This window comes from Myodes glareolus, chromosome 2 (assembly GCF_982192425.1).
Source record: "Myodes glareolus chromosome 2, mMyoGla1.1, whole genome shotgun sequence".
Classification (NCBI taxonomy): Eukaryota; Metazoa; Chordata; class Mammalia; order Rodentia; family Cricetidae; genus Myodes; species Myodes glareolus.
In genome coordinates this window covers 70,103,669-70,127,807 of record NC_142027.1, presented here as the reverse complement: position 1 = coordinate 70,127,807, position 24,139 = coordinate 70,103,669, and the positions used below count along the sequence as shown (strand labels likewise).

Here is a 24,139-nt window from a genome sequence, read left to right as displayed (position 1 = left end):
CTCATCTCCTGAGGATGGAGGTCTGGAAAGCAACCCAAATCTCCCATCCATGAAGACTCTGAGGGTCATTCCAGGAACCAGCTCAGGAAGAGCTGAATGATGGTCTCTTCCCCTCGCCTTCTAGCTTCCTTTCAGAACAAATTCTAAAAGAGTGTTGCAACTTCCTAATACCCATTTTGGAGCCACCAGTAAGACAGCGGCACATGTGACTCAGGGTTGGGAAGTTCCACCCTTCCACCACCATCTGCACAAAGGACCTCCAAAGGCCCACATGATGCACTAGCTGGTCAGCCTGTGGCATAATGGTAACTGCTAGAACTTTAATGAGCTGAGACTCTGGGAGGGGTGTGTGTGTGTGTGTGTGTGTGTGTGTGTGTGTGTGTACAGGTACTAGAGGCAAGCCCAAGGCACACTCCTGGCTCTGCCTCCCCAGAACTAAGGTTAGAGATAAGGAGCACACACCTTGGTTATTGCGTGAGCACTGGGGATGTGGAATCAGGGCTCCATGCTTGTGTAGCAAACATTTTACCAAATGAGCCATCTCCTAGTCCACAGTGGAAGTTCTTAAGGAATTAGGCAGCCTTTGAAAGGAATTCTGGGACCCCAGCCCTTCCTGTTCCTTCAACTCCCAACCAAGTGAACTGGGTTCCACACTGCGTTCCCTGCTACTGCCATCTGACACTCCACCAGAGATCGATAAAAAATGGTTTTATTTGATTATGGACAAAAAGGTTAAACATGTTATCTAAAATAGTCCTTGGTGGGCTGGAGATATAGCTCGATGGAAGAGCATTTGCCTACTATTCAGGAAGTCCTAGGTCAGTTTCCCATAAAAACAAACAAACCTCTCTTTCTAGACTGAGTATCTGGGATATTTGTTACTGTAATGGAAAAGTGACCAATTCGTTACAGTAGAGAAACTAAGGCTCAAACACACTGGAAAGCCTATTCAGGAAAACCAGAAGAGAAAGACCTAGAACCCAGGATAAGCAATTCTGGGAGAACTCTGTCCACCAATGTCTGGGTCAAGGGCAGGAACTGAAGAGCCTGCCAACCGAAGCCACAATGTCAGCAGGTCGGGAACCTCCCTAGCACCCTACAGTAAGAGAAACATAGGGGCCCCACCCGACAGCATCAGGATTCCTTCATGATGACACGAGGAGAGGCAGTGGAGTCCAAAAACCTAAAAGGAAGTCTCTAAAACATACCGTCACCATCCTGGCTGATCTCAGGTGGGGCAACCCCTACTGGAGGGCTGATGTCTCTCGCTCTCTGATTAGCGTGATCCCACATACCTAGGAATAGCTCTCACGGGATGCCTGATGTGCCACTACCCAACAGCCCCTTCACTTCCTGTGGCTACTCCACAGTGCTCCTCCCCTCACTGCCCACCTGCTTGCATCTACTCCTGCAGCCCATTTAGCCTGCACTGAGTCTCACACTGGACCACATATGTCTTAGCATCTCCATGGAGACAGATATAAGAGCCAGCCCCACCCTCTAGCAGCTGGCAAAGAGGCCAGATTCAGCATACCAGGGGCTAGGGAAGGGACTAATGGGTATGGGGTGTCAAGAGGTGGGTGAGACCCCACACTAATAACACAATAAAAAAGCAGTATCTTGGGGGGTATGGGACTAGAGAGCAAAGGGTTGGGGCAGATTCCAGGAAAGGAGGCCCCTGAGCTAGTGAAGTGATCACTCCAGAAGTTTGGCCAGCAAATGTGCATGCAAGTCAGGCAGGCATCCTTGGGCAGTCTCCGCAGCTGTCTCTCCCTGTTCTGACAGCCTCCTGCTGGATGATTCTGCCATCCCAGACAGCAAACACTCCTTCAATCAGGCTGGCCTTCTTCTTACCAAGCCCCTCTGCCAGGCAGAAGAATCAGGGGCTGCCCCCCTCCCCTCAGCTGCCTCTGATGCGGGAGAATTGTCTGTATTCTGTCAATCATATTTTAATAAAACGCTGATTGGCCAGGCAGGCAGTATAGGTGGGAAAGCCAGACAGGAAGTAGAGGTGGAGCAAAGAGACTGGGAGTATTCTGCGAAACAGGAAGCTCCCTCTCCAGTTCTGCCCAGACCACCGGAGAGGAAAGATGTAAGTTGCCCCACTGGAAAAGGTACTGAGCCATGTGGCTAACGTAGATAAGGATAATGGGGTAACATAAGTTATCAGAGCTAATAAGTAGCCTGACCTAATGGGCCAATCAGTTTATAATCTTATGGAGTCTTGTGAGTGATTTTCTTTGGGGTATGCCGGCTGTGGGGTACCGGGTAGGACAGAAACCCCAACAAGCCAGCCCGTCATGTTACATGCCTCAGTCCCCTTTTCTCCAAGATGAACAAGTGTTCTGCTAATTTACCATGAATGGCATCCTCAAAGGCCCTTGCTCCCTCAGGCAGCCTCTTTGTCGGCATCCTCTGCACCCCTGCAGGCAGCCCCAGGCACTCCCAGAATCCCCTGCTTTCTCTTCTGGTCCCTCAGACAAGAGGTGGTTTGGGACACCAAAGTCAAAATAGCACTCTGCCTAATCCTGTGCAGGTGTCCTGTGCACCTACCAGTAAATCCCTTCTAGAACTGCATCCTGGTCAGGACCCCAGGAAGCTAACCATTCGAGCAGGTCTCAGCCGCTACCCATGCAACACAAATACACACACCATACACACACATGCCAGACTGCCAAGATAATCTGGCACTTGTCTCATGAATCCAGTACTGGAAGAGTCACAAAGTGTGAAACCTAAGGCCACCTGAGGTGAGCAGGAGCTGGGAATGTGAACATGCCTGAAAGTATGTGGGTACATGTGGGGGAATGCCGGTCTTCCTGGTGGCATGACCTTCTAAATCACTGACAGCTTATACTTAGCCAATACTCCAGAATATCATGAATAACTGGTGTATGCAATCAGACCAAGAAAACAACCCAAAGACATTGAGAAGAGGTAAAGCAAATATCACCTAGCACCTATGTTAGTTTAGTAGGAACAAGTTTGGTTGGAGCCGCCTAGAAGCTAAACATTCGCAGGTGTAGCAGGTCCATCCACATTGCCGTCAAAGGAGCAAGTGCGCAGATTCCAGCTCTACCACTCTGACTCCAGAACAACAGCAGGCAGACATCTGCAGAGCCCAGAGCCACGGAGCTAGTTGGGGCTCCAAGGAGATGAGGGGTTGAAAGACTAGAGTCTCTTCCTTCCACAGACAAAAATATGTCTATATCTATGGTATAGATGATACAGCCTCCCATCTCTCGGATCACATCGGCCAAGCACTGACAGGCCTAGTTAGTGCTAACTCACAGGAGAGGGCAAACACAAAAGAGCATCCAGTAAAGCGCCCAGTGCCTGCTCCAGGACAAGCAGGCGATGCCCGGGGTGGGGGCAGGAAGCACAACAGGAAGGAACACTGTAGTTTAGGGCACTACGGAGGATGCAAAAGAATACAAGGACCCCTTGAAGTAAGCCTGGGCTAATGCTGGTACTGCAAGCTTGCTGCACCGCTCTCCACGTGGCTATGCCTTTTAGAATACTCAGAAGGGCCCCTACTCAGGAACCAGAAGTAGAAGTCACCAATTTATCATCCACTGCTGAGTGCCAAGAAGGCCCTGTGTGTCTCCACTTTCTCCCAGACATCTTGGAAGGTCATGAAAGAAAGGGAGTCAAGAACAGAGGCTCAGCTGGGAGGTGGTGGCGCACACCTTTAATCCCAGCACTTGGGAGGCAGAGACAAGGGGATCTTTGTGAGTTTGAGACCAGCCTGGTCTACAGAGCGAGATCCAGAATAGCCAGGGGAGCCAGGGCTACACAGAGAAACCCTGTGTAGAAAAACCAAAAAAAAAAAAAAAAAAAAAAGCAGAGGCAGTTGCTCCCAAATGTCACACACTGGACTCGAACCCAGGTTCTAAGCTTCAAGCCACACACTTTTACCTGGCGCATTTCCCTGGAGCACCCAAGACAGACAGTTAGAGGCAGGAAGGGCAGTGAGCAAGTGTGAGAACCAGTGTCCCCAGTTACAGGACCTGAGGAGACAAGAAGGGAGGGAGCGGACAGATGGGAGCACCTCTTCTCCAGCCTGAGGCCTTCCCTGGGCAGGGTAACAGAAGCCAGGTTCTGTGGCACTTCATTCCACCAGAGGAGATTGCTTAATTGGGGCTTTTTAACAGTAATCACTCCCAATAAATGAAACAAACGACTTTAATTTGGAGCACATTAAGTTAACAACAAGCATGGCACCAGCTGACATGGCCTGGCTCTGCCCCCCAACCCCGCTCCTCAGCTCCTCACAGAGCAGAGCAGTGTCAGTGGCCCTGGGCCAAATGCAAAGTTCTGAGCAGAGGCGGTGCAGGAAAGCAGCTGGGGTGCTAGCTCAGTCCTGGGATGAGGATGCAGGAGCCCTGTGGGTGAGCAGGACAGCAGAGGGGAAGGGAGGGGGCGGGGTGTGCTCCTTGCTTCACCAGTTAGGAGTGTTGGGGTGAACCCGAGATGGGGGATTCCCAACACACTGACAGTCAACGACCTGAAGCTACTGCAGCTAAGCCACCAGGTCTGCCAGGGCTAAAAGCTGGTGTGGCACCTGTCTCCACAGGTACGGTTCCCTCATCTGCAGCAGGATCCTGCCCCGTGACAAGGAAAGGGCATGCCCGGTGGGAGCGCTGCAAGGCCTGCTGGGTAGCACCAGGCTGCACCCCAGAGCCGGGACCAGGAAGAACATGACCTTCCTATCTGTATTCCCTCTACCTGGGCGCCAGACCCAGATGCCCTGGAGGCCCATTAACCACATTCAAACAGCCTCATCAACTCGGTTTACACTGGACAGAAAGGCAGTCTTTAGTCCCCCTTTCTAAAGCCCTAGTAGCCGGACTGGTGAAAGCGAGCATTCCCTGGAGACCCGAAGACCAGACACAGAACGCACCAACACGGTAGCACAGCGCCCTCCAGTGGCAAACTAGAGTCAGTGGCCCTATTGCCCAGGCTTTCCAGAAGCTTATGCTGTGCTTGGGCTCCTCCTCAGGCAGGCCTGGTGACCCCAAGAAAACTGTAGACTCCAAAGTCCTACAACGGTCTTCCGATGGACATCTCGAGCAGGAGACAAGGACATGGGCCACCCAAGGCACACAGTTCCCCAGTACGGATCCTGGCACAGAACAGCTGGGATGCTAGCCCAGGGTAGAATGATACCTAAGAGACCAGAGGCAGTACAAAGGGAAGCCAAACGCAGGACTGCAAGGTCCAGCAACCACGTTCTTCACATTATACAGGTTTCTAAAGATGTTGCAGAGAGGAGTTTGTTGGGGGGTTGCTGTGTTTGTAAAATACATCTGGGTTGTTATGGTTTGGATATGAAATGCCCCCCTAAACCTCATTTGCTGAAGGCTCAATCCCCACAGCAGTGTTCTTAGGCAGGACTGATGGACTCATAGTCTGGTGGCATTGCAGGGAGGTGGTGGGGACCAGAGCAAGGCATATGAGGACGTAGGCCACTGGGGAAATGCTGCTGGCCCTTGGCGCTAATCTCTGTCATAAGCGGCCTCACTGCTACCCTCCTGTCATGACTTCCTCCTCACCTCAAACCGGCAGTGATTCAATACCTTTCCCTTGTTCTTCGTGGGTGTTCTGCCACAGTGACAAAGCTTGGCTAAGAAACACTGGCACTGAAGAGTAGCGGTATTGTCACTGCACCTGACCCTGGACCGCTGTGGACAGAGCTTACTGATGATTCCGTGAACTCAGAACAGACGCTCATAGCTACACCCAGGTAAAGGGATGAGGGTCCCATCCCGCTGGTGAGTTAGAAGCACTATTCCTTACTTTCAGGCTATTCATAGAGCACTCTGGAAAAGAATTTGCCCACATTCTGTCCCTGTGCAGAGATTCTGAGTGAAGCTGAACCTCGAATGGCACGACAATTCACCCAGGGAGTGAGTGTCAGGGTTCTGCCTGCATTCACAGTGCCAGTCAAAGCAAAGGCAAGCTTGCTTTTAAAAAAAAAAATGTAATTCAAGAGTAGGTCAAAGGTGGAATAGCTGAGAAAATGAGCAACATTAAAAAGAAGAGGGCAGCAAGAGGGCCCGGCAGGGAAAGGAACTTGTTCTCACACCTGAGCTTGGTCCCTGGGATCCACACGGTGAAGAGAACAGACTTCCACACAGGGCTGCAGGGGCATGTACACCCAGACCCACACCCCCACATATGATAAGTAAGTTTATAAACTGTGGTTGCTTTTAAAGATGCTAACTAAGTACCTTGGCATCAGGACAACAGGAAAGCTGTCTTGAGGGCGTCTCTGGAACTGGTCAGCCCCTATCCACTGAGACAAAGGTCTAAGGGTAGAAGACTTCCCGGCTGCCCTGCTCACGAAAGATGGTGGAGTGAAATGACATCTGGCCGTCCAGATCCACAGGCACTGTGAGTCCAGGGGACAGCAACCACTCCAGCTGAAGGCGGACGCTGGCATGCTCTGTGTGATGCTGGCTTTATATATACACAGAATGTGCAAATTACGGGTTGTGGGGGCAGACAGTCCTTGAGAGGGCCATACATGAAAGCCTATGTTTCATTGGAGACTCTAGGAAGTTAGAGACCCAAGAACATGGGCCACTTGCCAAGAAAAGTAACAAGCAGCAAGCACAGCCAAGCCAGGAGCAATGTCATACGGCCTGGGGAGGTGTTAGGTAAAGAGCTTCCCAGGTACTTCAATGCTCAGCTCATGCCATGTGCCTCATAGGCCAGAAACAGGCCTGAGAACTCTAAGTGTTGCCCTGTAGACTGGGGTTTACTGTGGCCCCACCCCTTCTCTCTATGCTTCACCTCCCCTTTAAGAATGGGAACGTTCCCTACTCTATCGCGGTTGGAAATATGTAACCTTTTAGACTTTACAGGGGCTCAGATCTAGAATTCACCTTGAATCTCAGAGACTTTGAGCCTAAATTCATTTTTCTTCAGCAATATTGAAACTGTTGATCCTATGGAGGCTCTTGGAAATGAATTCATTTTGCAGTGTGAGTCAGAAATGAACCTGTGGGCAGGGCTAGGGATGGAATATTGGGGTTTGGATATGAAATGCCTTCTCTAAAAGCTGGTGGTGAGGGAGTAACATGTCTATATAATTCCAGCATGCAAGAGGCAGAGACAGAAAAATCAGCTCAAGGCCATCCTGACTACACAAGTTTGAGGTCAGCCTGGGCTACACGAGAAAGGAACGAGTGCGAGAAAGGAGCAAGGAGGAGAAAAGGAGGGAGAGGGAGAAAGAAAGGAAAAAGCAAAGAAGAAATCTCCCTGCAATAGAATATTCTTAGGTGGCATGACTTCAGGGAAGTGATTCAATCATTTGGGTTCTGACCTAACCAATGAACAACGCATAAACCGATGGTATTGTTGGTAGGTGTGGGAAAGCAGGGCGTGGGGCCTAGTTGGAAGAAGTGGGTCCCTGGGGATGTGCCCTTGAAAGGTCTCCCCTCTGTCTCTCTCCTCTTCCCCTTGTCCTCTGCCTCCGTTGTACTCCTCCATTCCTAACTACCAAAGATGACCAGCGATCCCCTCCACACCTCTGCACCCCAATGTTCTGCCTCTTCCTAGGCCCATAGCAACCAGGGGCTGAGATCCCTGGGACCAGGAACCAAAAGAAAACTTTGCTCCTCCCCCAACTGCTCCCTGCCTCTGGTGGAAACATTAACTAGCAGTGAGTGTGTAACACTGTCAAATACATTTACACAACTGCCCTTATCAGCACATGATCACCTCGTTAGTCACCAGAAAATGCAGTCCAAACCAAATCAAACCCACCCAATGACTAAGATAAGCCACAAGCACAGGTGAGAGTGTAGCCAGCAGGACCGCACACCGCCTGGAGCAGTGAGTGACAGCTGCCTTGAAAACGCCGGCCCTTCTACTCCTAGGTGAAACCCAAAATCTGAGAGCATGTCTACCCCCAAAACAGGTGTTCACAGCAGCCTGTTCATACCAAACCAAAGTATAAGAATGCAATGGAGAATATCCACACCATGGATACTACCTAATTACAAAAAGCAACAAAGTATTGACATGTTACAAAGTGGATCTTAAGAATGTTATGGTGAGTGAAAGCCAACCCCCTCAATCCATATAAGGAAACTATTTTATATAGTCCATTACAATAACCATTCAAGCTAGAAATTATTTTATTTTAAAAAGCGTAGGGCGGGGAGAGGTTGTCCAGTGGTTAAGAGCACGCACTGCTTGCTCCTCAGAGGGCCTGACTGACTTCCAGCACCCACACTGAGCAGCTCACAATCACCTGCAGCCCCAGCTCGAGGGAGATGCAACACCTCACATGGACATACAGCCATACACAGACCCACAGATATGTATGTAATTAAAACTTTTTAAAGATTAAAGAGGGAGTGTGACAGATATGGGCGTGCGCATGTATGTTATGAGCATATGTGGAGGCCGGAGACCAAGTCCACAGAGTCGGTTCTCTACTTCCACTTTTACACAGGTCTGGGAAATACACTCATGTCAGGTTTGCACAGCAAGGGCTTTCGCCTGCTGAGCCTCTTGCCAGCCCAAGAACAGATTAGTACTGCTTCTGGAGGCTGAAGAGGGAAGGAGAATGGGGAACAACTGGTAATGAGTGCTAGGTATGAAATTAGGTCACAGAATTGCTTGCTTTAAGATGGTAAATTATAGATCTAGTGTATAGCCCATTCCTTAGTTGTGGTGGTTTGAATGAGAATGGCCCTCATAGGCTCAAATATTTGAATGCTTAGTCACCAGCTGGAGGACTGTTGGAGAAGGGTCAGGATTAGGGGGTGTGGCTTTCTGGAGTAGGTGTGGCCTTGCTGGAGGAAATGTGTCACTAGCGATGGGTTTTGAGGTTTCAAAAGGCTGTGTGTGTGCTCCATCCCTCAGCCTGAGTTACTCGGTTCTGCCTTTACTATAAATACAGTCCGAGAAACACCTCACTGCACCCACACTTTTTCCTGCTCACTTCCTAATGACCCTTGAGCACTGGCCCAGGACATGCTGAGCTCTGAAGGAAGAGAGATGGTTGCAACCTCTTGGATATCTTGGATTTGGTCCACTTGGCAGAAGGATGGAATACGCCAGGAACTGGGCTGAGACCACACAGGGGACAGAGAAGCAAGCTCCAGGATTCCTGTAGCTCTGCTGTGGACACATAGAAGCCACCCCAGGACCTCTTGCTCCATCTCACACCCCTTCCCCACCATGCCCTCTGGTTCCTACTGCTGATGAGCGATGGCGCTCAGGTCACGGATACTGGAAGAATCGACTGCCCTGCCCCTGCCTGCCCTCTGCTTGCCCACCCATGCAGGGAGGTCAGTGGCTGTCCTGCTTCTCATGTTGCCACCTAAGGGGCATTGGTTACTTCTGACTCAGGAACGTAAGTGTCATTTGTGAGTTCCCAAACCCTGACAGATAGAAAGGGTAAGGTCATCCTGCCTTCTAGGGATATTCCAGGAGGAGAGAAAGACAGCATACAAGTCCATCGTTCAGTTACTTTCTCAAACATCCGGGCATGCTGGCACTTCAGCCCCCACTCCCAGTCCTCTCTGAAGAAACCACTCCTCCAGGGAGTTCCTCTCCCATTCCCTCAGTCTCTGCTCCCACATCTTAGCAGGGAGCCTTCCCTGGCCACCTCCACAGTCAAGTCCCCACCCTGGACACCTGAACACACCCTAGCTCCTTGTCCTGTTTTGCTTTTCACCATGAAACACATTCTCTTACTTGGTTACTTGTTTAACGTCCATCCCCACACACATTTCCAAGACTCCAGAGTGAGCTGGGGCTAGGGGGAGGGGGCGCTGTTCTGTTCCTGTGGGTCACAGGGACCCAGAGCAGTGCCTGGCCCAGGGTAAGCATTCTACATCTGCGGAAGAGATGGGCAGACTAATAAGTATCGGCCACAAGAGACATACACGGGTGACAGGAAAGAAAGGGGCTCAGAACAGGAGTGGTGGCGTTTGAGCAGACCGCAGGATGACAACACAGGAGAATGCTCTATGGAACAGCATCGCAGGGGTCGACAGGCTCTGCAGGGAGCAGGGCTGCTTTCCAGGTCTGTTCACCATGCTAGGTTTCCAAGAAGACAGCAGAGGAGGGCCGCATTGTAAAGCTGGATCCAAAAGCAAAGCCACAGAAACTCTGGTCTGAACACAAAGCAACACAGATTTGCTGCTTCAACAGCCGTCCTGAAGCATGAAGACAAGGGCTTACCCTGGGGAGGGTCAGAGTGATCTAGAAGGAACCTCACATCTGCATGGGCTCTCACGGGAGCCAGAAATGCCTCCCTCCAGACTGTTTAAATGAGAAGCCAGCCCAAGTGTGCTTACACCAGCTTCCTGTCAAGACATTCTTGGCACATCCTGTCGAATCCAATACAGCAAGGAAAGCTGAGGGGAGTTCAATCCTACCTAGGTGTGATGGTGCACACTTATAATCTCGGAACCAGGAGACTAAAGCAGTGGGATTTTGAGTTCTAGGCCATCATGGGCTACAGAGCAAAACCACTTTGAGGGGGCGGGGGAGACAGGAGTCTTGACCTAAGTTCTACAAGTATGAAGTTCCACTTGACAGAGGGACGGGGAGAGGTGGGATTCAAAAGTGGAACCACAGAAAGGGGCACCCCCTTTTTAAGCTGGAGGAAGAAACCAAGGCCAGCTGCCAGGGTTCCAGGATGATGGATGTGCCAGGGGGCACAAGAAGCTTAAATGGGAATGATATGGTAAAAGTGGCAAGGACGATAGCAATGCTACCCACGTTGGCAAAGGCAGCTTGGATAAAAGGAAGCTGCCACCAGGCAACCTGCTCCCCAGGGCAAGCAGCAGAAGCTGGGGAGCCTGAGCTGACTCTGAGGTCAGCAGGAGGGCATCAGGTTCATCCCAGAAATGCCTGCACCACCCCATCTAAATGGACGTTCTGGGCACCACCCAGGGCAGTCTGGACCAGGGACTGGAGGAGGACACAGGACTCTAGTGAAGAGGTGACTCTTGAGGAGTAAGAAGATGGACTATCCAAGCAGCTCCTCCACTGGTACCTGGGACACAGCAGGGTCAGACCTTTAGTTACAAGGATTCCACAGTAAGAACAAGAAATTGTTCCTATAATAGTCAAAATGAGATTTTTTCTCATTTTGTGAAAAATGTTTCACCTAATATTTAATTAATCAAAACATAGCCCAAGGTTGCTAATAATATTATAATGTTCTCTATCTATTTCTGGTGTTTATTACTCGAAGGTGGCCTGGGAAGGGACCTCTGAGCATGGATACAAGTCCTATGCTAGCTCACTATAGCCTTGAGGATATCTTGTGGACATGACAGATCCCAGGGTTCTCTCTGGGAGAAGCCCACGCTGTTTGTAGAAGGCTGTGTGTCAGGGAGCCACTCCTTCGTCCCTCCAGCTCCAACACAGCATACCCAGAGTGAACTGTCCTCTGGACTTGTCTTCAAGAGAACGGTGATCTTAAAGGGGACAAACTATAGTTGAGGTTCTCCCACCTCAAGGCCACCTCAGAGCTAGTCATTCCCCAGTGGCCTTGGCGAGTTTCTACACTTCTGTGGTCTGTTTCTAAAGATCCCTTCTAGCTGACTGAACCTGTCTGAGAAGTTCTAATTTCCTTCCTCCTAATCCATGCTGAAAGAAATAGTTCCCTGTATAAAAAACAATCACATACAAAGGGCCTGGGGTCAGAGGCTAGGGACGTGGCAGCGAAGAGACAGAAGTTCATGGACAGGGCTGGGGGTGTGGTGGAGCATTTGCCTAGCACTATAGACCTGAAGGACAGAGCCAGCAGAGGAGAAGGCAGGAGAGAACGGCTTTGTGGTGTGAGGAGTGTCCAAAACCTAGGAAGAATTAATCACAAGAAGTGGATTAATCCTGCTGTTGAGAGAGAGGCATCATTCATTTAGCACAGGAACAGGTTCACAAAATATGAACTCATAAGCAATGGGAGCAATGTGACCCCAAGATTAATAAACCTTTATCTGACCAATGCTGTCTGGGCACTGTTAGAACAGTGGCTCTCAACCTTGCTAATGTTGTGACCTTGTAATACAGCTCCTCGTATTATGGAGACCCCAACCATTTCATTGCTACTTCATAATTGCAATTTTGCTGTTGTCATGAATCATAACGTAAATATCTATGTTTTCCAATGGTCTTATGTGACTCCTGTGTGAAAGGGTCGTTCAATACCCCAGAGGGGTTACAGCCCACAGGTTTAGAACCACTGGGTTAGACCCATCGGCTCCCACCAGCTCCCACCTTCATACCTCAACAGGGAAGGTGGCAGTCCCTTCAGGTCATTTGCAGGAGTCTCCAAGCTTTGTGGAAGGACGTGTGACTGTCAGATGGGCCCCACAGAGCAGAAAGCACATACTCAAGACATGGCCTGTGCTCTTGAGGCCAACCATGCCGCATGGATTGTGTAGGGGCAGACAATATGACATGACACAGAACAACAGCAGGAAGGACCAATGGAAAAGGACAAAGACATACTCTCCAGCTGTGGGTGCCTTGCACACCTCCGAGGAGGTACTGGAGGAGGGGCAAGACGCGGAATGGAGAAAGTACCCCAACCCCGGGAATGACATCATCTCAGGCATGCAGGCTGGAAGGCAGTGCATGTGTGGCCACGGCTGTGCTTCAGCTGGGGATGAAGGGAACAGATCTGAAAATGTAGAGGAGGCCCAAGCTGCTACCCCAGCAGGTGGCCATAACCACGCTGGTCTTCCAGGTGACCTGGTGCAATCCAAGACCTGCCTAGACTGGCCCCAGGGTCTTCTCCCTGAAACGGAAAAGCTTCTCCAATTTGAGTCTGGAGGATCAAACAGGGTAAGATGAGCTACCTCTGGAATTCCAGATCAGTAAAACAGGAAGGCTCTGGAACAAATCCGCTAGTCAAAGTGGGACACAAGGGTCCCTTCAGCCAAAAGCTCCTAAGCCTCCTATAGGATGAAAGTCCAGCCCAGGTACCCTTTCCTGACCATAGCAGTTATCCTGAGGAACTCATCTGCCCAGTGCAGAAAACATATCTTCAATGCTATGAGGGGAAGCAAGATTGGATGCTATGAAGGACTGGACATGGAAGGTTCCCCTAGAGGGAAGAAGGGACATTCTGGGTAGAGAAGACGGCTTGTGTAAGGCCACCTTCAACAGTGTTAGGAAGCCAGGTGCGTGACACACAAACAAGGGAACACTCAGGAGTAGTGGCACAAGTGTGAGGCCAGCCTGAGCTCCACAGTGAATTCCCAGGACAGTTTAGACAACAGTGAGATCCGGACGTGAGGGGAGCAGCCAGGGCTAGGCGCACCTACAATCCAGCACTCAGGAGACAACGGCAGGGAGTCTGTGAGTTCAGCTGTCCTCCTGATGTGTATAACAAGATGGTGTCTCCAAAAATAAAATAAAATAAAATGAGGACACAGGCACATTTATGGGAAAGAGAGGTGAAGTCAAAGAATAAAACCAGGCTGACGGCAGAGCCTCACCAAGCAATTGGGGCGTGACACTGTAGTCAACACAAAAATGTTACAAACCCCTGAACCCAGCAATGCCCTGGCAGCAGCTCCTGATAGTCACCAAGCTAGGCACAGACACAGATAATATTTTTCTTGCTTCCCTGTCCTTCCACCAACATCAGATGCCATCCTTTAAGATTGCCTAACCCATTACCCAACAAGCAGACTCTGGACCCCTCTACACAATACCAGGGTCAAAACAGGGCAAGCAAGTTGATGAGGGGAACCAGCACACTAGGTGGAGTCCAATCCCAGACAGGCAGAGGCAAGTAATTAATCAGAAGATGAAAGTCATGGGAGCTGTCAGGAAGACAGGCTGGTGGGTTCATAGCTGCATCTCTTAGAGCTTTCTCTTCCCCTGGAGGCCTCTCTAACTGGTTCATGTCCTTAAGGGCAGGAAGGAAAAGGACACAGAGGACACGAGATGGTTTGTTTCCACGGAGAACCAAAACGATTGCAATACCCTGACTTCTACTGAGAAATTCCAGTTCAACCAAGACTTCTAGAGGCTTCTCCCAGACCCTGTCCGGCACACTTAGCTCAGAAAGATGACTACTGATGTCTTCAAAATGAACAGTTCCGTCCTCGGAATATTAAAAGCAATGTAGGCAGTGAAGGCACTTCTTAGGCATGCTGGGAAGCTAGCAAAACGGGGCAGGCTGATTCTCCCGTGAATGAAGCAGAGCTGAATGAAGCGGGAGACGGACTAGTTAACAGGGCAGATCCCCTTCGGCTCAGCTGAGCTAGTCTGGTTCTAGGACACGCCCCCAGACCAGATCTCCAGCATTCTGGGCATGTATGTGCTGGTTATGCATGCGCCGGGCAAGGTGGAGGGAATCAGACAGACTACAGGCATAGGAAGGGGCCAGCGCTCACCAGAGCCGCCAAAAACGGCTCAGAGTACAGGCAAGGGCCACACACCGCTCACCTTGCACTTGAAGCCGGCGGCGGGCGGCAGGAGCTCCCGCAGCAGGGCCTTGGCCACCTCGCGGCTGGCCTCCTCGCTCACGAAGTGGAGGTTAAGCACCTCGTGCGCCTCGAACTTGGCGAGGCGCAGAAGCGAGCGCAGCGCCACCCGGGCCTTGGCCTGCAGCGCCGCGTTGTGCTCCGCCTTGGTGAACATCATCAGCAGGTGGTAGTCCACCGGCACGGCCGCGCCGCTCTCCAGGCTCTTGGCCTTGGCGCCCGAAGCCGGCACCGCGGAGCCCCTGGCCAGCTCCAGCGGAGGCGGCGTAGGCGCGGCGGCCCCGGCGCGGGCCTCCTTCAGCCTCTTGGTGGCGCTGGAGAAGGTCTCCCGGCCCGAGCCCAGGTAGTAGAAGGCGCACACCGCCAGCGCCGCGGCCAGCAACAGCGCGCAGTAGTGCGAGCGCAGCGCGCCCAGGCGCGCCATGGCCCGAGCGCACGCCGCCCCGCCTCGGAGGAGGCCCATGCGCCCCAGCCCTCGGCCCAGCAGCCGGGCCCGATCACACCGGCGGTCCAGGGCCCCCAGCCCCGCAGCCGGCGGCGGCCATGGCGGGGGCGGGGCCGCGCTGCCCCGAGCCAATCGTGAGCGTGGCTGCCTGAAAGGCGGAGCCACTGCAGGCCCCGCTAGGTCCTAGGTTCCGAGGGATTAGATTCGAGATGGCCCCTTTGTAGTTTGGCCGCCTGGCTTGAGACCAGCTAAAAACTAGACAGGGTCGACCTGCTCGGCTCAGGGGGCTAGGGAGGGAAATATCTGCTAGGCTGGGTCTTGAAATTACACCCCAACGTAGGATAATATTGAACTCAAACTCATAAATGCAGAACTCGAAAACGTTAACTTTTCTTCACATTTCTCTTCTTGTTTTTTAGAAGCTTTCGCTGCCTCTCCCGCCTTTTAAGAAACTAGCTGGAGCCAAAACATTTAAACCAGAAAGTTCCTTCCTGTTTCACACAGAAGTTTACAACACCCCAAATGAAAATGGCTTCGCCATCCCAGTTCGCACCTCTGGTATAGCCCAGAGAATATGTGCGGCCAGCAGAGGGACCTCGCTGTCCAAAACATCATACTCCCTTCAGGGAGTCCCTGAGGAGCATCAATATTGTTTAATTAACTTGAAATCCTCAACGGAAAGCCCGAAATGTCCCAGAAAGTTTTTGAAAATTTTTAACTGGGGCTTACTGAAGTAACTAGCCTGTAGTCGTTTTAACCCTAATCAGTCAGACAACACCAGATGGACAAAAGTTCATTAACTTCAAATTTCTAAGACGTGATTATCATCAGCGTTCTGAAGTAAACTTCTGCATACTTGAAAGAGGTAGAGGTGAAAACGTACGAAAATCCCACATTTATGACACGCTGTTCTTCCGTGTGGACGGTGCTCACCTGTCCCAGCATCACAAGCATTTCCAGCTCAGCCCTTTTCCATCAGAGCAACACTTCCGAAAAGCATCCACCATCCAAAACAGACCCCAGGGACCCCGGGTGGCAGTATGACCACAGTTGGTAGCCATCTGATGCCCACCATTCCATGATATGTAGGAATTACAAATGACCAAAACTTGGGCTTTCCGACGCATAAATCAAGCTCGGCATTGTAGCTCTCTAAACCTCCAAGGCTGGGATTCACGGGATGGGAAGTCCAAGCCAGTTCTACCACTGCAAGCTATTGCATGCCCAGCAGTTACTTGGTTACTCTGAAAATGAAGCCAACACTACCATCACAGATATGAAAGACACATTGTTTTGAAAAGTGCCTCACATTGAATAAATATTTCAAAGACATTAAATTTACCAAAATAAGTGTAAATATCCAACAGACAAAAATTTAGTAACCAGAAATTTTCTGGGGTACTTATAAATACTTCCCCAGATCTGTACTATTAGGTCTTTAAATAATCACATAATTTTGCAGCCTGTGCCTCTGAGTCCCCATTCACACCATCAGTGCAGTGGGCTTTCCCTCTGGCACTTATTCTACCGTTTTTTTCAACTAATGCTTTATTTTCAGACTTCGAGTCCTTTAATTTATGCAAAAGAAATAAAGTGATTTAAATTTTACCTAAGAAGTCCAGAAAATACTCAAATGCTCTGCACAAAATTTCCATTGCTTGATCTGTCAGCACCTGGCAATAATTTTTACTTGCTATTTTCCCTTACATTGATCTATTCTCAGCTAAAATGCACAAACTTGGGTATATCGTAATATGCCCATATAGACAAAAACCCTGATATGCGCAGTAACTCTAGAGTTAAGCTTAACTTTGGCTAAAATATATGATTTTTAATCAGATATTAGAGAGCTGGGTTTTCCTATAGAGCACATTTCATATCTACTTCAGAGCATGGATTATAGTCTCGAAACTCCTTCTGCTAATGTGTGTGCTCAAACATCATTAGTGACTTCGTGACAGCCATCTACACACTATCTAGTCCATCTTTCTTGAACAGGCTCTAAATGAACAGTCGATACTATTCTTTAATCAACCATTTCCAGGGTTGAACAAGTATCCAATAGGCTAAACAAGCCTTTAAAATACCCGTCAAACCAGCATTTTCGCTTCTAGGAATTTATTCTAAGGAAATAATAACATACTAAAATATTTAGCCATAAGAGGCCAGGTGTGGTAGCTGTAATCCCAGCAGTTCGGAAGGCTGAGGCATCACGGTGCCTGTGAGTTCAGAGCTAGCTGGTAGGCTTTGGGCTACCTTGTGTGGTTGTAGGCCTATGGTTGTGTGATTGAGGTCCTATCTCCTAAATATAAACTATTTAGTTCTAAGAGCTAGATTTATGATAGCAAAAGGTGGATATTGAGTAATTACCCGTGCTTAGGCAAGAAATATATTGCAGTCATTAAAAGTGGCAATATTCAGAGGTGGGCAGATTTTGAGGCCAGTCTAGTCTGTAGAGCAAGTTCAAGACGACCCAAGGAACTGTCAACTCAAAAACAAACAATAACTGATGTATTCATCAACTGCACGTGAACAGTTTTTTCTGTAGAGGAAACCTATAAATTTGAGACATATTAGCCAACTGCAACATATGAACATGTACGGGGTGACTTGGGAAAACCATCTTTGAGACAACTGGAAAAATGATAGTCTTGCATAATTCAAGGGGGCACTACATCATTACACAAGATTCTTTCAGAGATTCACACCCAATGATTTCCTGGTGACATGTTTTGAATCTGATTCAGGAAAAAGAGAAGTGTCAGTGGGAGCTGAAACCCAAAGCAATACTGCCCTTGAGTTCACGGCTACTGAATTACGCTGGCACATTTGAAATTCCTCACCCATGTTTTTAAATGCTCCCCATCTAAGTAAAAGAAGATCAGAAAGCAATATGGTCAGCGGTGTAAGTGCGGAAAGACACTAAGGTCTAGAAGGGCTCCACGGGTGCAGCTTCCTCAGCAGCATAAATCAAAATGTACTTCTACGATCCACCCTGTCCAGAACGGCAGACACCAGGTGCCTGTGGCTGCTGAGCTCTCAAGATTAACAGGGACTTGTGCAGACTGGGGAAACAGCTCAGGCAATGGAGTGCCTGCCACACAAGCAGCAGGAATCTTCTGCTTGGTGAGTTTGGTCACCAAGACCCATGTCAAAAAGTCAGGTGTGCTGGCATATCCAGCACTGCCACGGGGGAGGCAGAGGTAAGATCTTGGGGCTCACTGCCCTTCTAGCCTAGTCTAACTGACAAGCCCCAGGTCAGTGAGAGACTTCTCAAGTAAACAATATATGGTGCGGGAGAATTATCTGTATTCTGTCAATCATGTATTTTAATAAAATGCTGATTGGCCAGGCAGAAAGTATAGGCAGGTCAACCAGACAGGAAGCAGAGGCGGGGCAATGAGAACAGGAGAAGGCTAGGAAGGAGGAACTCCATTCCTCCATTCCTGCCCAGACCACAGAGAAGCAAGATGTAACCTGCCCCGCTGGAAAAGGTACTGAGCCACATGGCTAACACAGACAAGAATTATGGGTTACCGTAAGATGTAAAAATTAGTTAATAAGAAGACTGAGCTAATGGGCCAATCAGTTTATAACCTAATGTAGACTCTGTGTGATTTTCTTTGGGACTTGCCGGTTGTGGGGTACCGGGCAGACAGAAACCCCAACAAGCAGGCCCCGTCATGTTACAAATATAAACTGTGCCTGAGGCAGACTGGAATCCAAGGATGCACTATTCTCCGTACCTGCACATAGATGCACCCACAAACACATAAGCATGCACACATATGCACATGAAATAAACATAAATAAAGCCACAGGTGGCTTTTTTTGGACAGCACAGGTAGGTGACAGAATTGCAGACGATTTTTCTTTTACTTGAGTCTTGTTTTCTGAGTGACATTACTGATTGCTTGTTTGGAGTTGGGCTCATGTTGCCTCCAACTCCCCTGCCTCCAACTCCCAGTGTGCTGAGATTCCAAGCACATGCCATCACACCTAGCCCTTTTCAGTTACTTAAACTTTATCTTTGCAGTGAAGATGGACTCTTTTCCACAATAAGAAAAGAAACAGGCTGTTTGCCTTCTAAAACACTTGGGTGGGTTCTCTTTTCAACCCACCTTTAATTTGAGAAGCGGGTTTGTAGGGCAGGTCACTTGGGGAGTCTGTATCTGCTCTGAACTAACTGTGAAAGCCGAGCTTCGCTTCCAGTTCCGCGGTTCAGCGCTCCTTTCCCTCGGCCCCATTCACATGGGAGCAGGGTTTTGTTTTAATGAAAGGATGGGCTATAGTGTGCTGCCAAGATTAGGATCGCCAACAAACATATCAACCATAATGGGGAGAAGCAGAAGAGTCAAGACTGTCTCTCGTGGTCTTTAGTTCATGAAGCAAGGGCTACAGTGTCTCTGAAATCAGCAAGAAGAGAATATTTAAAGGATCAAAATGTTTTTCTGAATGGAAGTAATCAGTAAACAGGATCAACATGAACGCCATTCCTTGGAAGGGTCGGAGAGTCAGCCTGGACTTTAACTAGAGCAGATGTTAGACTGGTCACCACACAGTTCAAAAAAAAATCTGAGCATCACAGTGACTGTGCCAGAAGTGAGATATTTTTATTGACTTATTATTGTAAATTTTCAGCATACAAAGTAATCAAGTATATTTACAATTCTTACATAATGTACATTTTAGAATAACTATAAAGATAATGTACTTTGCTCCATTTACAATGACAAACTACCGAAAAACTACATTCATGAATTAGATACAAATCTTCTACACACTAATAAAAACTAATGGAGTGTTGGTTATACATTCTTAAAATCCTTTTCACAGGTAGCAAGAAATGGTACATGTGATCAGTCTTTACGACCGGAATGACCCAGAAATATCACAAAGCACGTAAACAGATATTTTTAAAAAGGAGTTTGTCATTTCCAGAAGTTACCCTTTAGCCTTTCGTATGAAAAGGTGCTAACAACTTGATAGCACAGCAAGCTTTCCCTGTTAAAAATTAATACCCAAAATAGGGTTGGGGAATGAGAAAATTCTAGAAAATAAGATAGTGAGAAGATCAATGCAAAGAAAAATTCTAGTTAATCAAATCTTCCTTTGTCCACATGATCCCCATCTATGTAAACAGACAAAGATGCCCACAAAACATCCTTCTAGGTGTCAGGACTCAGCCAGACTGAATCCAAGTCCTTTCTATGGTTATGACATCAAAAAGTTAATAAAAAGTGAGTTTAACTTTATAATATTTGGCTTTTATTAATGTTTGCTATTGTACAAAATGCAGACTTTCTTATAATTTGATGCTTTCAAATTCCAATCTAGTCCTTTAAATGTGACAATGAGGTTCTCCCATGTTTCTGGAGCCTCTTATCAAACTCAGGGAAAGCTGCTACTTCACAGTGATACCAATCCTCTCAGGACACAGTGCTTTCGGGGCTTATGTCAGAGCCAGACCATGGGTCAGCTCGGCCCCCAGCTAACAGCAAGGGCCAATCTCTGGAAAACAAGACGGGGCTGGGATGAAGCCCCGGGCCAGGCTGCTGCTCGTGGGCTAAGACTGCAGATGTCCTCCTGCAAGCCTCCGGGGGCAGGACACTCACAGCCAGGAAAGGTACACAAAGGAAGACTTTAGAGGTTCCCTCTGTTTCAGTCATTCGCTTTATTTGTGAGGAGCCCTGGATCCAAGAAGGATGTGCACTAAAGCTATTATGGACATAAGATTTCATTTAAAAAAAAAAAAATGCAGCAACACAGAAAGTTGACCTGAGAATGAGTGGTCTAGGAATGTCCAATTATTCAGAGTGGGTAGCAAGTTTAGTTTTAAAGAAAACAACTTGGTTCATGATCATATCTAATATGCATAAAAATGTATTTTTAAACACTGCTAACATGATCACAAACTTAAATTCTCTAAAATTAAGTATATAATCCCCCCCCCCCAGGATGCACCTGTGACATGCTAAAATACAAGCTGGATTACTTTGGGGGAAGTAAACACCACAGTTCGCGACACTACGGCAGACACCAGCATCCATCAGTTAGGCACCCTGTAATGCTGGAAGCTTTTCATTTCCAAGGACTGCACTGAAAATGAATTTGAAATCTTGGAAATGTTAAACGAGTAAGTGTCGCAGTGAAGCCTGGGGAATGGCTACTCGATCACCTTTATCCATGCCCGTGTTAAAGTTACATTTTGTGAATCCTTCATAGTACCTCTGTTCTTATTTTGGCAGTAATCCAATTTTTTTCCATTAATGAGAGCATGAAAGAGAGTGAACAGGCTAATAATAAAGAATCAAACTTGTAGTGGTGCACGCCTTTAATCCCAGCATTAGAGACGCAAAGGCAGGTAGATCTCTGTGAGTTTGAGGCCAGCCTGATCTACAAGAGCTAGTTCCAGGACAGGCTCCAAAGCTACAGAGAAACCTTGTCTCGAAAAACAACAACAACAACAAAAAGGAATCAAATTCTCAGCATGTCTGCCCTGCAGAGAACACGGACACAGAGCAGCCGGAAAGAGCGGCCTTGAGTGTGTATAGTCATCTCTCCTTCTGTATGGAATACTTCACAACACGCCACATAAAGCTATTTGTGAACACAGCAAACCTCACCTAAGAGCCAATCTACTTCATGATATAAATTTAAAGCCTTGCTAGACTCCATTCCTTTCTGTCAATCAATTTCTCAGCACGTTAAGAAAATTAAGTAAGCCAAATAAACATGTTCTTGCATTGCCAGGCTCCATGCGATCAGAAAAGATGAAGCTTTTTTCTGAAGATAATCAGAACCACACTTTAAGGCATTTCACACACCCTTGAATCTTTAGGGCTTATTTCAAAAACACTGTAGCCATTAAAGGGCAGCAGACACTACTAACTATCACACCAAGGACTTCTGACACAAGTCAGGAGGGAGGCAGACAGGTCCAGAGGACTGTCCCCAGCAGCTGAGAGGGATGCCCATCTGCACCACCACAGGCGAGGCAGGCACTCCACAGCGACCCAGAACAAGCACTGGGGAGAAGAGGTGGGCTTTTTCCCTCTCGTCCTCTCCTTAGTCTGCTCTTCCTTGAATACGTCAAAACACGCACCAATTAAAATTAGACTTTTGCCTTTAACAAAATACCTACAAGGCCAGATGACCTGCAAGTTTGAGGTGAGACAGGAAAGACAAAATTCCTTCCATCCCGTGGAAGTTTGCACTTCCTCAGGCACAAATCACAGCAGATCTTTATCTCTAACGTGTGGGGACTTACTAAATAAGCATGATATGCTTGCAATAGGGCTGAACCAGGGGACCGTATCTGTGTTGAGAATTTATCTCAGTATGATTTCTGCTTAGATTCAGATTTCATATTTAATCAAAGTAACGCTCTACATACTGTGGGGGAAATGTTAAAAATTTTTATTTAATTGACTATAATTTTATATATATATATATACACACACACACACACACATTTAAAAATGTTTCTGTGAAGCTGAGTATCAATGCTACTTACATACAATCTCTAAAAGATTAAATGTCATCAACAGTGCTGGAAATGAACCACAAGGCAATTATTTATTCATTCCATACTTTGACAAGACATGTCAATCAGAGCTGGAATCTGACCAAACTGTATCACATACTCGTAATTTTGGAACTCAAAGGTCAATGACATATTTTACTTAACTCTAAAGCTATATACAGGATACAATTTAAAAGAATGTATACTGTTGTATAGTAAACAAGATAAATGTAGAAAAAATAAAAGGAATTTATTGCTGGTAAATTTTAGTATAAACAGAAAAAAATTAGCTTTTTCTTCTTTTACATGGAGATTTTTCTTTCACCAGGAGTAATAGTAAATATGCATATATATATCTTAAAATGGATAATTCCAAATATAAAATGACCTACATTATCTTTGAAATCACCATGTTTTGATGAAAGCCCAATTTTGCAATAGTCAACTTCTGAAATACAGTTTTATTGCACTTATGATCTTTCAAGGTTTTAGGAAATCAACCCAACAATAAAAATTGAGCTGGGAGTCTTACGGTAACTGAAAGAAGAAAAAAAAAATGAGCTCCTTTGCACCACAAGATGAAATAAGTCTAAAGACTAAAGTGTGGTCTACTGTCCAGTCACCATGTTTGCTAAAGTCCTGTCGTGCAATGGCATCTCTGAGCAAAGGAGGGGCATCCTCACTAGTCCTAGCAGTGACATCATATACGGTGGGTACCACAGCTAAGCTATCGGAAAATGCACATACATATTTCTAATCCACCAACAGTTATCAGCGAAGCTGGAGAAAAGACACATCCTTGATACAGGTAAGCGAACTGGCTCCCACTTGATGCAGACATAGTGACTGAGTGTTCCTGGGGAGAAACAGTGCACTACCCAAAGCAAAGGGTGCACGGGCCCAACAGTGTAAGCATCTCGGAACTTAAGAGATGGCTTAGATCTGGATACAACTTTATAAAAAAGCACACCCGTTAAACAGTCTTTTTCTTCTTAAATAAAAGAGGAATTATAGTGGATTTCTCCCTTTCCCAACTATGAGAGATCTGTTTTCATTTACAAAAAATACCAATGAATGGGTACCATTTTTTTTTCAAACAATTCAATGTCTACGAAAATCAAGTAGAATTAAAGCAGTAAAAAAAAAAAAGGTGTAAGATTTTGGTTGTACACATTAGTAATTCACCAGATTTCATAGTTTCCCCTCAAAAGGCTCAGAACTTCTGTGAATCTTGCTGGAAACGATTGAGTTTCTCTGGATTATTGGATGCCATTTGAGAAAAATCACGAAAAATGTCCTGGTAAGTTTCATCACCTGCATGAAAGTAAAACAAAGACACTTTTAAAATGTATACAGCTAAGGTGTTAATAGAACAACATTCCCTTTACTCATACTATCTTAGGGTACATTACATTCAAGTTTTGTTCCATGAGCATTTTTGGAAAGAAAAAGGCCAACTACAAATAACACCAGAAAAGTAGGTAAGAAAGGGAAGCTATACCTGAGAGAAGCATCTCAGATGTGCCGCAGGGGAGCTCAGAGTTAGAGAGGAGCAAGATGCAAGCGTTTGAAAGCAATGTGAAGAAACATCCATTAGCACACGAAAGAAGAGAGGTTACGAGATGAAGTACACAGCACATTTTATAAGAAAATACTTTGTTGAATAAGAGTTAAAGGAAATGACTAAAGCCA

The 24,139-nt window shown here is 47.4% G+C and overlaps 2 protein-coding genes across 5 annotated transcripts in view; both read right to left on the bottom strand.

Annotated features, from left to right (window-relative positions):
- The window catches only part of Xxylt1 (xyloside xylosyltransferase 1), a 140,224-nt gene extending 125,220 nt beyond the window's left edge, over positions 1-15,004 (bottom strand). The window contains exon 1 of the mRNA XM_048453972.3: positions 14,440-15,004. Within this exon, the coding sequence (XP_048309929.2) occupies positions 14,440-14,940 (501 nt within the window). The 5' untranslated portion in view covers positions 14,941-15,004. The remainder of the gene's footprint in view (positions 1-14,439) is intronic.
- Positions 15,005-19,510: 4,506 nt separating this feature from the next.
- Acap2 (ArfGAP with coiled-coil, ankyrin repeat and PH domains 2) overlaps positions 19,511-24,139 on the bottom strand; it is a 123,114-nt gene continuing 118,485 nt past the window's right edge. For all 4 annotated transcript variants that reach the window (XM_087901607.1, XM_087901613.1, XM_087901608.1 and 1 more), the window contains one exon: positions 19,511-23,761. In XM_087901607.1, coding sequence (XP_087757733.1) covers positions 23,661-23,761 — 101 coding nt within the window. In that variant the 3' untranslated portion in view covers positions 19,511-23,660. The remainder of the gene's footprint in view (positions 23,762-24,139) is intronic.